This window comes from Papio anubis, chromosome X, assembly GCF_008728515.1.
Source record: "Papio anubis isolate 15944 chromosome X, Panubis1.0, whole genome shotgun sequence".
Classification (NCBI taxonomy): domain Eukaryota; kingdom Metazoa; phylum Chordata; class Mammalia; order Primates; family Cercopithecidae; genus Papio; species Papio anubis.
In genome coordinates, this window is record NC_044996.1 from 3,602,900 (window position 1) to 3,617,757 (window position 14,858).

At 49.8% G+C, this 14,858-nt stretch overlaps 1 protein-coding gene across 1 annotated transcript; it reads right to left on the minus strand.

Moving 5' to 3' along the window:
* Nucleotides 1-7,841: 7,841 nt before the first annotated feature.
* On the minus strand, nt 7,842-12,749 carry FATE1 (fetal and adult testis expressed 1). The gene is made up of 5 exons (XM_003918417.4): nt 12,537-12,749; nt 11,366-11,493; nt 9,541-9,647; nt 9,054-9,132; nt 7,842-8,409 (listed from the first exon to the last, which is right to left on the minus strand). The coding sequence occupies exons 1-5, from the start codon at nt 12,640-12,642 to the stop codon at nt 8,278-8,280; spliced, it is 552 nt and encodes a 183-aa protein (XP_003918466.1). The 5' UTR covers nt 12,643-12,749; the 3' UTR covers nt 7,842-8,277.
* Nucleotides 12,750-14,858: the final 2,109 nt, after the last annotated feature.

Below are 14,858 nucleotides of genomic sequence, written 5' to 3' on the forward strand. Positions count from 1 at the left end.
ATGTATCAACAAAAAAATTTAATGTAAACAACGAAACTATGATGATGAAACTGTAGGAAACATTTTATATGATATTGAGTTAGAAAGACAATACCATGAAAGAAAACATTGAACATAAATTCACATTAAACCCAACATTTAAAAGAATACAATAAACTGAAAAAAAATTGACAGAGAAAGAAAAAGATTTTTTTATAAACAGAGATATTACAAATCAATATATTGAAAAAATAGAAACAATAAAATCACAAAAACACAGATGCAAAGATACTAGTCACAGTAACGTATATCTTAATGAATTAATCAATTAACCGAGTGAACCAAGACCATAGGGTGGAATACAATGCAGCCCTTAAAATGGTATTGCTATTGTAAAAGACTATTTCTTGTCAGGGGGAAAGCAGGTTTCAAAATGGAAAGTTCTGTTATGTTAATAATGTAGTCCATACATACATGTGTGATATACATTCACACACAGATACATAAACTCACAAGATCAAGACTTTATTTCTCAATTCTGAGGGTGTGGGGAAATTGTTTTCCTTTGTATATTTTTTATAGTGTCCAATATTCTGTATTGTAATATGTGATGTCTGTAGTCGGGAAGGGAGGTTATAGGGCTATATAATAAAATAAAATATTATTTTAAAACAACAACAGTAACAAAAATCCAGCCCATTTTGGTTTCAGGTTCAAGTTAATACCAGGTCAAGCCAAAGTTTTTCCACTGATACTGGGAAGGGATCTTTTTCATGGTTGACAGCCTAGAGATACTACACGTCTTAGCTGGAAACTAGTCCCCCAGATAGTCAATATCTGTTATGTTTTAATATCAGATATTTTCCATTGCAGTGGCAAAAGTCTTGGGTGGCAGGCAGAGAACGGTACAGGGGATAGTCATAGACATCATGGGGGGCAGGGCAGTAGGGCAGGCAGGCAGAGAAGCAGGGAGGTATGTGGGTGAGCAGCAATAGCGAAGTCCCAGAGGAAGCAGTGGTTATCCCTGACAGGAGGCTGGAATCTGGTGATTCAGGGGCAGGTTCTCATTCATGGAGCAGCTACCTTGTGCTAAGTACTTGACATAAGTTAATTCATTTAATCCTCATGACAACCTGACAAAGTTGACACTATTCTTATCCCCATTGCACAGATTCATACCTAAGCAATTTGGCTCCAAAAGCACACTCAGTCACAGGGCCAGTTTAGAAGGCAAAAGGAGCCAGGAAGTGCACAAGTACTAAAAAGAGAGGTATGGTCAGAACTGCACTGGAAGCAGCAGGCTCCTGGACTGACTTTCGAGTGTGGAGCTGAAGCTGCCGTGACCCCCTGTGCCCAGGCTCAGGAGGGACAGTGGGAGGGGGCCCCGCTGTGATAAGGTGAGCTGCAGGAGCTGGAGGTGGAGATCATGCCCGGCACTCACTAGGCAGGTAGTAGGCCTTTGAGTCTGAGCCGCCTCAGCCTCCCTGAGTTCGGGCTCCAGCACAGCAGCTTCATGAACTAGGTCCTTGAGAACTACTTGTTGAATGAATAAAATCTTCAGAAGGATACACAAGAGGCAGGGCTTTGCCCAAGAGGCTTGGCAGGCCAGCGTGGTTGATCACTACCTTGACAGGGGGCTACAATCTCTAGTGTGGACACCACTATGCCCAACTTACCATGGTTGGGCTGCTTTGCCAAGGGAGGTTTCGTCTCTTTACAGACAAAGATGGGACTGGGGCAATATACCTGGCATCAGCCACACACAGTCCACACCCCAGGGGAGGCTCCTCCTAGAAGGCCGCCCAAGACAGGCTGAATCCTAGTGATTGTAGCTCATCTCCCTAAATGCTCCTGTCCTCACTGAGAAGCCCCTCCTGAGCTCCACATCTTCAGGTGCCCATGGGCCATCTCCATCTCCTGGAGGAAGACACTGGGCCCCTGGAACCAATATGTTCAAACTGACATGAACTTCTGTCCCTCCACCCCAGTTCCTCTGTACCCAGTGCCTTATCTGGAGAAAGGCACATCTTGCCCCACATGTGCTTAATTCAGAAACCTAGGAGTCATCCTTGATACCTCACACACGCTCCCCAAATCGTATTTGTTATTCTGCTGGAATCTCTCTCCAGCACCTTCTTCTCCATTCATTCTGACTGCTGCTGCCCTGGGCCTGGCCCAGACTCTGTCACAGTCTCACTGTTTCTCTATCTTCAGATCCCAGCTCTTCCTTTCCTTTACCTTCCACACCACCAGGGTGAGTTCCATAGGACTACACCTGGTCCTGTTTGTTGCTCTTCTGAAAACCCATGGAAAGAAGACTGCACTCTAGAAATAAACTTTATGTGACAAAGACTCATCTAATTTTTTTAGTCATTAATCTGCAGAGCTGAGCCCAATGGTAAGCACGTAATAAGTGCTTGATACATATTTGGCAAGTGAATGAATGAATGAATTCCCAGAACTTGCTCTGTACTCTCCCAAATCTACCTTGTTTCATGTTCACTTTTCCCCGACTTTATTTGTATCATAGATTTATCATATCCTGACAATGAACTACAGATTTTTTTGTTCCCTGCTGCATGCCAGGATTAGGGATCATGTCCGGTATTTGTTGGATGAATGAAAGGATCATCTAAATAATACATTCCAAACTCTGCACTCAGGCTTTCAAACTCCTTCAGGATGTCACTAGACCCATCTCTGCAGCCTCATCTCCTATGGGGCCATTTTGTGTTGAAGCTTAGTGGGGGTGTGGCCAGGGCTGGTCTTGGCAGTTTTGTGGCCACCATGACACCTGCAGACCAACCAGATACATATTCTGTCTGCCACATGCATGTGTCCAGTCTAAGCACTAGTGTCCCTCCCTCTGGAGAAGGTGGTCACTGATGAGTGGTACTAAGGAGCAATTGGAGGGGGCCCAGCTATGAAGAAAGAGGGGCCCAGGGACCCAGCTACTGGCAGGATGTCTAGAGATGAGGCTGCTCCAATACTAGCTGCCTCCTGTGGCCACAGTCTCACATAGACCGAGCCTACACTTGCCACTCTGGGCTCAAGCTGAGATGGATGCAAGCTCAGCTGGAGGGCCCAAATGGGGTGCCAGGCCTGAAGCAGCCCTGGAAGCCTATCTCTGCCCCAGGCCTGTTGCCTGGCTCCAGAATCTTCCCTCAGCCAGAAGCTCCAAGGGCTTCACCCCGCATGCATTTCCCCAAATGGCAGAGTGGATGGCTCCCAAGCCTGAGAGGCCTGAAGTGCGTGCTCCCCTCTAAGGATTTCCAGAAGAAGTCAGGGTGCAGTTCAAACAGTCAAAAGCAAAGGCTGAAATCCCAGCATGGTTCCTGAGAGAAGGCCACATAACCCATGCCCCTACCTCCACTGCTACTCATATGCAGAGAGCCACAGGCTCCAAGTGAACACTGCCCGTGTTCTGAGGCTGGGGGGCCCAGAAATGCTCAGAGTCAGGCAGGCAGTGAAGGCCCATGGGTTCCCAACTTCCTCCCACTGAAGCTTGCCTGTCTGGCAGGCCCTAAGTCCCTCTGCTCCAAATCTTCTCCAGCAACCTTCCCTGCCACTCTCCTAGGAAAGGACAAAGTCCCAGCTGCTTCAGGACAAACTTTGTGTGGCACTCAGTGCTTCCACCCTCCTAGAGCCCCAAATAATTTATTTGACTGCTTTAACAAGGGACAAAGTTTCCCAACACAGCCACTTTCCTCAGCTCCCTCGGCAGACCATGCACATGAAGACCCATGTCAAGCCAGGTTCTAGGGCCTACACACTTTTCACGGACTCCAGCTCTGTACCCCCATGGAGGCAACTGGCCTGTGGTCACAGAAAGGTATCAGCCCAAGGTCAGCCCCTTTCCTCACCAATCAGATGGCTTCAGAGGCAGGGGATCTCCTGACCAGTCAGCATCTGTTGGTCCTTCTGCACAACCTCCAGTCAGAGACAAACCACTGGGGGCTCATCAGCATCTGGAGCTAAGAGAGATCTCCTGCCATTCCTGCCCCTCAGGCCAGCGGGGCCCTTGAGCCCCTGACAAATTAGCTGCAGCCTCCAGGTCAGAAAGCTGCCCCACCCTGCCTGAGGCCAACAGGGGAAGGTGGCAGAGGCCGAGAAGAGCTCATGCCCATAGCTAAGGCAAACTCAAGATGCTGCCCCAGGGTGTCACCTGCCCACTGGAGAAGCTGGCCTGTGTGTGGGCCCTGTACACCCCAGGCTGTTGGCAGGCGAGGGCTGGATGCTGGGCTGCCTGACTGTGGAAGCTGCTTGCCTGCCCAGATCCAGGAACCAGCCCCTCCCAAGCTCCCTGAGGAGCCCTCCCTTGTACGGAGCATGCTCAGAGCTTTGTGTCTGGGGATTCAACCCCATCAGCTCACAGCTCTGGAGTACTTGCCTCCAGGTCTTGGCACAATCTCAGCCAGTCCACCTGACCTGAGGTCAAGCCAGGGAGAAATCTGAGAAAAGAGGTACCTGGGGTAGGCCTGGCCTGAGGGGGAAAATCCATACCTCCTCTGCCAGGTCCCCTGGACTTGGCCTCCAAGAAGGGTTGGGGTTAGGGAAGGGAAACACGGCAAGACCCTTGGGGCAGTGAGCTTTGGGCTCCTTTCCAAGAAACCAGGATTTCAGGCTGCTCCTGGGTACAGCAGAGTCCCCTCCATGCACCCTCATGTACCCCTCCTCACACGCCCACCTTCCTCTTCCCACCTTCCACCAGCTGCCAGGAAGCCAGCCAGACAAAAGAACTGGAATATTGAGTTTCAGCTTTTGCCCAGGACTGGCGGAGGACCAGGGGCCCACTTGGCAGGGCAGGAAACTACATAAATGGAGGATTAAAGCTTTGCCCACCTGCGCAGCCAGCTGGGAAGACAAGCCACTCCCTCAGGGGGCTGTTAGGAGTGGCTTAAATGACATCCTGCGTGCAAAGCCTGGGGTACATACAGGTGTGCATAATCTTCATGGAACAGCATAGAGAGTTTGCAAGGATACGCACTAACCAAACCATGGGAAATACTTTGGTGGAGGGACTTGGCACTTGGGGTGCAAGGGACTGTGTTAGCTAGGCCTGGAATGTTTGCCTTTTGGGGGAGAATGTGTTCATGAACAACTTGTGTAATTAAACATTTTTAAGATACAACGTGTATGGCACAGAGTAGATGTGCCGTAGGAAGCAATGAATAGAACTGACTTCCTTTGGTAGGGAAAGGTTTTCAACAGAAGGCACGCCCTAAAGGCCAGGAGGGGAAGACCAGGGCTAGAATCAATCTCTGGGGACCCAAATCAGAGGCCATCCTGCCAGTCCTTTACTTGTTCCAGGAGTGCAGAAGACAATGCAGGCTACCTTGTGCCCTCAAGAAGCTACTGATCCAGTGGAGGACTGATGTGTACCCCTCTAATACTAAGCCTGGTCAGCCCCTGGGAAGCTTCACAGACTAGAGATAAACAGCATGCCAGGAGAATCCCCTCCCCTACCCCCAAGTAAGAATGAGTTCCTTCCCAAATTCATTCACCCACAGCATCCTGCTTCACCATGGGGAAGTTCATGGCTTGCTGAAGGAAGGGGTGGGCTCAGGATGGAGGGGTTGGGCAAGGCAAGGACAGGTTGGCAGAGAAATGCAATCAGATGAGCAAATGCTCCAGGTGGGTCGGAGCCAGAGGGCCAGGCAGGAGGTGCCAACTTGCCTCCTGGCACTCTGCCCCCTGAGCCTCTGTGGGTCTCCCAGGGGCTCAGGAATCACAGATGTGCCAGCCCCCACAATATGGTCCCCATGCCCCTTAAGGAACATTGCAGAGGGGCCCAGCCTGGGCAGCTCTGACTCCAGTTCCTCATAGGAGCTTCCTGAGGTCTTCTAGGTGGGGCAGGGAGTTCTAGAGATAGAGCAAGAATGCCCATCTAGGAACTGGCCCCCAGCCCTGCTGGGAACCAGCCAAGTGGTCACACAGAAAGGCAGGGTGGAGGCCCAGTCAAGGGCTCCTTATGAGCTCATCTGGCTCAGGAGACATTCCTCCAGGGCACTGCCATGCTGTTTGTTTGCAACTCAGCTAAATTGCTCCCAAGGGTGAACCTTTGTTTCACAACATATTTTCAGCCAGACTTTTTCTGCAGCTATGTCCATGTCTGTGCAGGCTGACAAACACTTAGGTCCCAAAGGGCAGACCCAGCCCTTCCCGGTTGCAGCCTCCTCTTCCTCTGAGCTTCCTGTGAGGCCTGACTGGGGCAGGAGAAAGGGGCAGCCCAGGGTAGACAGTGTGAAGGCTGGACTCATGGCAGTGGGAGCCCTGGGCTGACAGCAAGAAGCTGCACGTGCTGCCCCTGCTCCATCTCCCTGGTTCCCTTAATATTCCTCTATATCTTGGGTCCTGGTCTGTCCTGAGGCTGCAGGAAGAGGAGGGGCAGCCTGCAAGGAGGTCCCCCCATCTTCCATCTAACCCATGGGTGACTCCTGGGGCCCCAGGGCCCATTTGCAGAGGACAGGGAACACCCCTGGTACTCCCTGGCCCTCTTGGCTCTCCTGGCCAGAAGTACTCATATCTGGGTGCTGCTGTTTCCCCATTCTGCAGAGGGGCTTCCTGTAGCACTTGATTACCTCTGTGCTCTGGGACCAGAGAGAGAATCTCCCAACTGTTTCTTTCCTAGGTGTCCTTTTCTCTGCTTTGAGCAGGGCCCAGGCTCCAGGGGCCACGTACCTGGTGTCCCACAGAGCTGACAGGAGGCCCTGCATCCTCATCTTAGAAGTATTGCAAGCCCTAGAGTGTCAGGTGTGGAAGAACCCCCTCATTGTATAGGAGCCCATGAGGACCAGAGAGAAAGATGGGGAGCAGGGGCAGAGCAGGCTGTGGGACTCAATCTTCTCTCTCTCCCTCTACTCTAACTTCCCTCCCTCTGCTGCTCTGTGTCTCTGACTTTATCTCTCTCTCTGCCTCTCCCTTCCTCCATCCTTTCTTCTCTCCTCGCCCCTCCTCCTCTCCCTGTCTCTTCACTGTCTCTCTGTCTCACATACACAGGCACACACATTCATTTCATACCTAGTGACTAACACATTCCCCAATCTTTATAGATGGAGAATCCTTGACAGATTTGGGGGATTAGGGAAGGTGCACTTAGCAACTAAAACCAATCGAAAGTTCTGGGTCAGAGACATGTGTGTTGATCCCTTGGTCCCAGGGAAAGGGGTTGCAGCTCTTCCGTAGGCCTCCTGCAGCCAGGCACATCTGCACTGTGGTCAGGCCCCCATATGGCAGGCAACATTCTCCACCTCTCAGGCTCAGCCCCACTGGACGACCCGGCTATTCACCCTGTCTGAGGTGTGCTTCATGGGCTGTGGACCCAGAGTGTGTGGTGGGTAGGGTGCGGGGTATGTGTAGCTCCTGTTCAGCCTGCAGAGCTGAGGCAGGACCTCATCTCTAGTGAGTCTGTCTGCAGGAGGCAGGCCAAACCCTAGCGTAGGACTCAGGAAAACTCAAACCACAGAACTCACACCCAGGCCCTGTCTCGCTGGATGACCCAGGTACATGTTTCCTCCCTCTGGAATTCAATTTCCTCTTGTGCAAATGAGAATGTTTCTGGTCCCTTTCAGGAGATTTCCTCTGATTGCATCCCTGCAACACAGTCCAGACATGCTCCCAGAACCACACACCCACAAGCACCCATTTGCATCAGCCCAACAGGAAGAACTTTGCAAAGCTGGAGCTGGGGACAGTGAGGCGGGGAAGGTGAAAGGGAGGAGGAAACCAGGGCACCTGGGGCAATGGCAGAGGCTCAGTCCCAGCCACAAGGTCTTTGTGAAGAGGCGCTGTTGTTCCTCAGTGCACCCCAACCCCACTGTTGCCCCAAATGAGTGCTGGACACAGGAACCGCAGCCACAGAGTTTTGCTGCTATGGCGGAACTTTTATTGAGCATGATGTTTGCGCAGAGCGTTGTGCACGAGGTGGAAGCAAACGAGGGAGGAAAACAAAGCCACACCCCTGCCCACAGAGGATGGAACAGAAGGGCCGCTGAGGTCAGGAAGGCAAGGTTGCCACTAGGTGTTACTGTGGCGTCCAGATGCCGCCATGCTCTTCACCCTTCAAAGGATGGCATCTCAGCCCATGCAGTCCTCCTCCACCTTCGCAGCAGCCAGGACCTCCCAATGCAGTGACCTGACCTCCCCAGGTAGGAGGCCTAACCAGAATTGAAAATGACCCTGACGCTGCCTGAGGGCTGCTGGGAGATAAAAGGGGGATGGGCAATGGCGGCCCAGGGAAAGAGGAAAGAAAGAAGAGGAAGCAGGGAGGGCTCCAATACGGAGGCCGCGCGGGGGCGATCACTGGTTCATCCACAGCCACAGGTTGGCTATGCTGGCTGACACCAGCATGGCGATGATCAGGGTCTCCCTCTGGCGCCAGGTGGCGCCCTGCTCCTCCAGGGCGCGCAGACGCCGGTTGACTGCATATAGCTGCAGAGGAGCCAAAGGCAGGACTGCTGAGCCAGGCTCTTCTCCAGAAGCCCACAGCTCAGCCATCGGAAAAGCATAAAGTTAAAGCAAGAAGGGGCTTGATTGCCCTTTGGCGGTGGAGCGGGGAGTGCCCCTAGTGAGAAGCAGGGGGCTGGGCCAGGTCCGCTGGACCAAAGACTTGGCTGCTGCGTCTGCAGGCCCTACTTCTGCCTTCTCCCTTGATGCTCACTTCCATTCTCTGGAAGAGGCCAGCCCATTCCAGCTGCTCCGGGGAGCCAAGGGAGGAAGGGTCTCCTCCTGAGAAGGTCTGGGTTTGATTTGAACAAAGGCGACCCCTCTCTCAGACTGTTGGGTATCACTCTCTCTCTGGACATAGAACACTTATCCTTGTATGTTCCCTCTTCCTTTACCTTTTATCGGCCCCTATTCCCTGCCAGCATCTCAGGGACAGCAGTAGGTTTGAGATTGGACATCTACCTGGGTCAGAGCCATGGGGATGAGGAGGAAAAGGAAGGGAATCTGCCCTACCTCCAGCGCTAAAGGGAAAGATGACTGTAAGGGGCTACAAGACCCCAGCTGTTGAGCCCTGACTACTCCAAGGCATTGTGATTCTGCTTGCACCCACCAATTGGGTCCCTCCTCACCTGTCTTCTCATGACTTCCATCTCCAGTACATTGAGCTCTTCCAGGCTAGTCTGTGCCACTGCATCTGTACCTGGGTTGCTGGGAGAGAAAAAAGACAGAGGGTCAAAGCTGCTGGTGGCCCCGGCAGGACCTGGCAGTGAGCACAAGAAGGCAATGAGGTCAAGCAGGTAAGGTCAGGAACTTCTTGGACAGTGACTATGAGCCTCCAGTCCTCTCCCATGGTAAAGAGGGCCTAGGGCCTTGAGGACTGGGAGTCAGCCTGAGCTAGCCTGAGCCAGCCTGGCCCAGCCTGGCCCAGCCCAACTCGGCTAGCCCACAGAGCATTGGGATGCCCCAAATGGGCAGGGAGCCAGGGTGCTCATGGTCTCTGACAGGGAGGCATTCCAGGCCCTCATGACTCCGTCCTGGCCAAGCTGCTCACCAGCCCCTCCGCCCCACTCTGGGCCCTGTCTGAGCAGCCAGGGCCCACAGACCCTCAGCTCTTACCGATCATAATGGAAACGCATGCCTTGGAAATTGCCAGGGTACTCCTGGAGATGGGCATCCCCATGGCCTGATTCTCTCAGCATTCTGGGCATTGGCAGCTGGGACCCCTGAAGAAAGGAATGATCAGTAAAGTAGCCTGCCCAGCCTGTCCTCTAGTCTCAGGGACGTTGGTGGCTTGCAGGAGCCTGACTTCCTGGAGCAACTTGATTTGGCTTCTGTCTTTGGACACAAAAAGCCAACTCAATATTTGACTTATTTTTATTCCCAGGAAATCTCTAACTTGCAAGCTTTTTTTCTCATTCTTCACTGGGGCTACCCAATAAATCATTTCAGCAATCAAGTCTCCCTCCCTCTCCAACCTTATTGCCCCCCAATAACTTTCAAACTTTACTGTGGTAACAGTAAAACCACCATTTTCTAACGCTTTCCCTCATCCACCTGAATGTGGTGAAAAACATTGGCTACGCAATGATGGGATTCATGATTCCCTAAAATGGTCAGGTCTACCTCCTCTGCAAAATGGCTCAGTATCCTTTGCAACAATGTGGCCAGCATTTTTCTAGAAGATTCAACACCCACAATGAATGTAGCTTAAAGAATTGGCTACAGAACTGTGGGACTCACATGATTTCCTGGAGCAGTCAGACCTCCCTCCCTCTCCAATCTTGTTGCCTTTTCCCAGCAGCCTTTGCAACAGCATAACAACAATTTTTGTAAAACTTTCCCTTACTCACAGTGAATTTAGCTAGCTAAAATGATTGGCTACAGAACTGTGGGACTCACTTAATTCTCTAGAATAGTCAGGCTTCCCTCCCCATCCAAAATGACTGTGTTTTCCCAATATCATTTGCAACAGTATAGCCACTATTTATTCTAAAACATTCCTTCACCCATATCGAATGTAGCTTAAAAGGACTGGCTACAAAATGGTCAGATTCACTTTCCTGGATTTCTTTTTTCTTTCTTTCTCTTTCTTTCTCTTTCTTTCTTTCTTTCTTTCTTTCTTTCTTTCTTTCTTTCTTTCTTTCTTTCTTTCTTTCTTTCTTTCCTTCCTTTCTTTTCCTTTTCCTTCCTTCCTTCCTTCTTTTCTCTCTCTCTCTCTCTCTCTCTCTCTCTCTCTCTCTCCCTCCCTCCCTCTCTCTGTCTCTCTCTCTCTCTCTCTCTTCCTTTCTTTCTCTTGCTCTGTTGCCCAGACTGGAGTACAGTTGCATGATCTCAGCTCACTGCAACCTCTGCTTGCTAGGTTCAAGCGATTCTCATGCCTCAGCCTCCTGAGTAGCTGTGATTACAGGCATGTGCCACCATGCCCAGCTAATTTTTGTATTTTTAGTAGAGACAAGGTTTCACCATGCTGGCCAGACTGTTCTCCAACTCCTGGCCTCAAGTGATCCGCCCACCTCTTCCTGCCAGAGTGCTCAGATTACAGGCATGAGCCACCATGCCAGACGACTTGACTGGATTTCTTAACAGCCAGAAAGCGTAGGAGCCTCACCTGAGTTATTGTGTGTATACACACACACGCACCACACACACAATTTTAAATACAGGAAGCGTTATTTCACACAATGGATTTACAGAGTGAAATATTTATGTACTCCCCATGCAATATTTGTTTCAGGCATTCTGAACTCCCAAGGTTGCATCCCAAGCATAGGAAAGGATGACCCTGACCTTTCTGTCCTCATTTGCCAGCTTGGAACACAGGAGCTTCCTCCTCCTCACAAGTCAATGTCTAACCCTGCCTGACCTGGTCAGGCTACAGTCCCTACAACCAGTACTCCCAACCCCAACCTGGCCAACATGTGCTGAGGACCCCATGCAGTACCATTTTCTTGGATCGGGTGGCAGTCATATTCCAAACTCGTTTCGCTGAAGCAGAGCCAGCAGCTTTTTGTTCCAACTTCTGCCTCTTCTGGGAGGCACCCAGGGACCGAGATCCATGCTCCATCATTTCTAGAGAGAAGAACAGAGACCCCAGGAGCACCCATAGAAGTTGTACCAGGGCTTCTTGGGCACAAAACACACCAAAAAGAAGACAGAGTCCCCAGCTTTCTTGGGAATCACTCAGCACCCATTAACCACTGTCCACCAGCTGATCCCAGGTCTCAGTTTGTTCATCTGTTCAAAAGTTAAACAAGAATTTCCTGAGGGCTCAGCTCGAGACTAGGTTACTCTCCAGTAATCTAGAGAGCAATGACCAAGAACAAGATTCCAGCTATCAAGGAACTGACCATCTGTTTTGTGTATAAGAGTGAATGACAGGTGTAAAACAGAAGGTCTATCCTTGCAAATGCAGACAGAGAGATGCAGGCTCCATAAATGATCAAAACAGGGTAACATAGTGGAAGGAAAGGGCTCCTTCTAGAAAAGTAGGAGACAATAATTGAGGCAGGGACCTGAAAAAAATAAAGGACCCAGCCCTGGGAAATTGAGGGAAAGAGCATTCCAGACAGAGGAAACAGCAAATGCAAGGTCTTTGGGGAAGAAGCAGGCTTGGAGCATTGTAAGAACAAACATAAATGCAATGTGATCTGGATCCCTTTGTGTGCTATAGAAATGGTATTTTCTGTCTATATCATAGTATGAAATGTTTGAGGAGGCTGATACAATCTTATAGATCATGGAGTCTGGATTTTCCTCCAAATGGCAGGAAAATGAATTCGAGGGTTGGGAGAGAGAATTGATCTCTGGTCTCATAATTTGAGCCCTCTGAGTATTTTGCAACAGACACTGTGGTGGCTTGGACAAGGGGAAGACAGAGGGACCACACTTGTTGTTCCCATCCTCCTCCCTCCCAGGGCAAAATGCTCACATCATCTATCCCTTTTCTCCTAGATCCCTTACCATCAACCCACAAATCCTCAAAGCCCGCCCAACACACAGATGTGCAAACACTTCCATGCACACATGCACCTTTCCCAACACACACATGCACAGGTACAGACATGTATCTACACAGTTGGCTGTAGCCTAGGGGTATTTTAGGGGATCCTCACCCGCTATCACCAGGTGCTCTTGGTTTTGCCCTTGGCGTCCATGATTCAGTTCTTCTGTCAGGGACATTTCCATCTCTGCCTTGGTGTTGGGAGGGCCTCCTGCCATCACAACCAGCTGTTCACTTGTAAGCTATGGCTAAGGATGTACAGGGTGCCAGGAACAGAGGAGTCACACTCAGAAAATCACCTCTTCCTGGAACAGGAGCTCAAGGAAGATATAGTCAGACCTGGGGGTGGAGCAAGACTCCCTCTCTAGGCTGAGGCCTTGGACTCAGCACTTTCTGTTTCTATTGTATCTTGTTGGCTAGGTCCGTGGCCTTCTCCTTGCTACTCTGTAAGCAACTTAGGAGAAGAGATACAATTCCATGCCTTTGACTGTGAGAACTGCTCTGGCTCATGAATCTCCATATTTAGCCCATGGGGGGAAGGGTGGGGTCTACCCTCCATCATTTCTATGAAGAAACAGGGATTGGCACAGGGTCCAAGAGCCAGGCAGTGGCTACAGCAGAGTTAGGTCCTAGCAATCCAGGCCATACCACACCTTCAGAAGGGATTCTCTGGAGAGCATATCCTACCTCCCCCATCCAGAGTCCCCAGACATGGGAGGTAGCCTTTTTCTGAAGTAGGTCAGACTAGGCAGGAGCCATGAGAACAAAGGGAGAGAAGGGTAAGAGAGGTGGGACCTGACTGCAGCCACTAGAACTCCCAGGGGCCTCAGGCCTTGCACCTTCTAAGTCCCATTTCTCCCTCAGTTTCCCTACTGATTAGACCACTGTGATGGTCAGGTTTATGTGTCACCTGGCCAGGTTCTAGTCCCCAGTGACTCCTTCAAACACTAGTCTAGGTGTTGCTGTGGAGGCATTTTGTAGCTGTGGTTGGCATCTACAACCAGTGGACTTGAAGTAAAGTAGAGACACATCCTCGATGATGTGGGTTGGTCTCACACAATCAACTGAGAGGCCTGAAGAGCAAAGACTGAGGTTTCCCAAAGTAGAGGTAATTCTACCCCAGGACTGCAGTGTCAACTCTTCTTTGAGTTGCCAGCCTGCCAGGCTGCCCTGCACATTTCAGACTTGTTAGCCCCACAATCGCATAAGTCAATTTATTAAAATAAATTTATATATACTTGTGCATATGCAGATACATACATACATACATACATACATACATATATACATCCTATCAGTTCTGTTTCTCTGGAAAACACTGATTGCTACAACGACCTATGGTGAACTCTTCATTCTAGGAAACAACCCCAGAGCCCCTGGGGGAATAGGAGGCTATTTGTGAAAGGAATCAGGGCAGGTTTATAAAAGGTTCCTTTTAGAAATAGCCTCTTCTTCCCCCAGAGCCCTTGGGTCAGGTGGGATAAAGAGGAGGAAGGAAGGAGGAAAAGAGGAAGGAAGGAAGGAAGGAAGGAAGGAAGGAAGGAAGGAAGGAAGGAAGGAAGGAAGGAAAAGAGAAAGAAACAGAACCAGAAGAAGAGGAGAGAAGGAGAAAGAAAGAAAGAGAGAGAGAGAGAGAGAGAGAGAAAGAAAGAAAGAAAGAAAGAAAGAAAGAAAGAAAGAAAGAAAGAAAGAAAGAAAGAAAGAAAGAAAGAAAGAGAGAGAGAGAGAGAGAGAGAGAGGGAGGGAGGGAGGGAGGGAGAGAGGGAGGAAGGAAGGAGAAAAGGAAGGAAGGAAGGAAAAAAAGAAAGAAAGAGAGGAGGGATGGTGGGAGGGAGGTAAAGAATAGGTAAATGAGAAGTGAATAGTCAGAGCTCTCTGTCTAAGGTGACCTCAGATCTCTTCTTGTTAGCAGAATATAGATCACATGTAATGACACTGCTCATTGTCCTCTCTGGACATTCTTAAACATAGTTCAAAGAACACAATTACATTTTTAGAAAGTAGGCATTCCATAGTAGTTTCTCCACAATCTGAAAATATTCTCTTTCTTTTTCAAATTACAAATGAATGAAAATTTTATCCATTATGAAAGATAGTTTTGATTAAACATACAAATGAGAATTTTTGAATCCAGTGACTATTACTTTGGCCACAGCTAAAAGCTATGCAATTAAACCTTTTTTTCCACCCAAAGTGATGTGGGCAGCAATTTGGACATAGCATATTCCTAAGCAAAGAGCAGAATGGAAATGGGTCAGGAGTAAAGGCACTCATAGGCACAAAAGGTGTCAGGTTTTGACACCCAGCTTAAGTTTGTAAGTCGTGTTTAAAAGAACCTCAGAGGAAAGCTTCAGTTTATAGAGAGAACGGGCTTTGCCCAAATCACACCAAATGCAACCCAACCACACAGCTGGGACCACGTCAAGCCTTGTCC

Excerpts from the sequence above, each read along its gene's own strand:
- FATE1 (XM_003918417.4), bottom strand. The coding sequence starts at position 12,642 with ATGGCAGGAGGCCCTCCCAACACCAAGGCAGAGATGGAAATGTCCCTG. Across the intron at positions 11,494-12,536 it reads AGAGCACCTGGTGATAGCGG|AAATGATGGAGCATGGATCT; the intron begins GTGAGGATCCCC and ends TCTTCTCTCTAG. Across the intron at positions 9,648-11,365 it reads CCACCCGATCCAAGAAAATG|GGGTCCCAGCTGCCAATGCC; the intron begins GTACTGCATGGG and ends TCCTTTCTTCAG.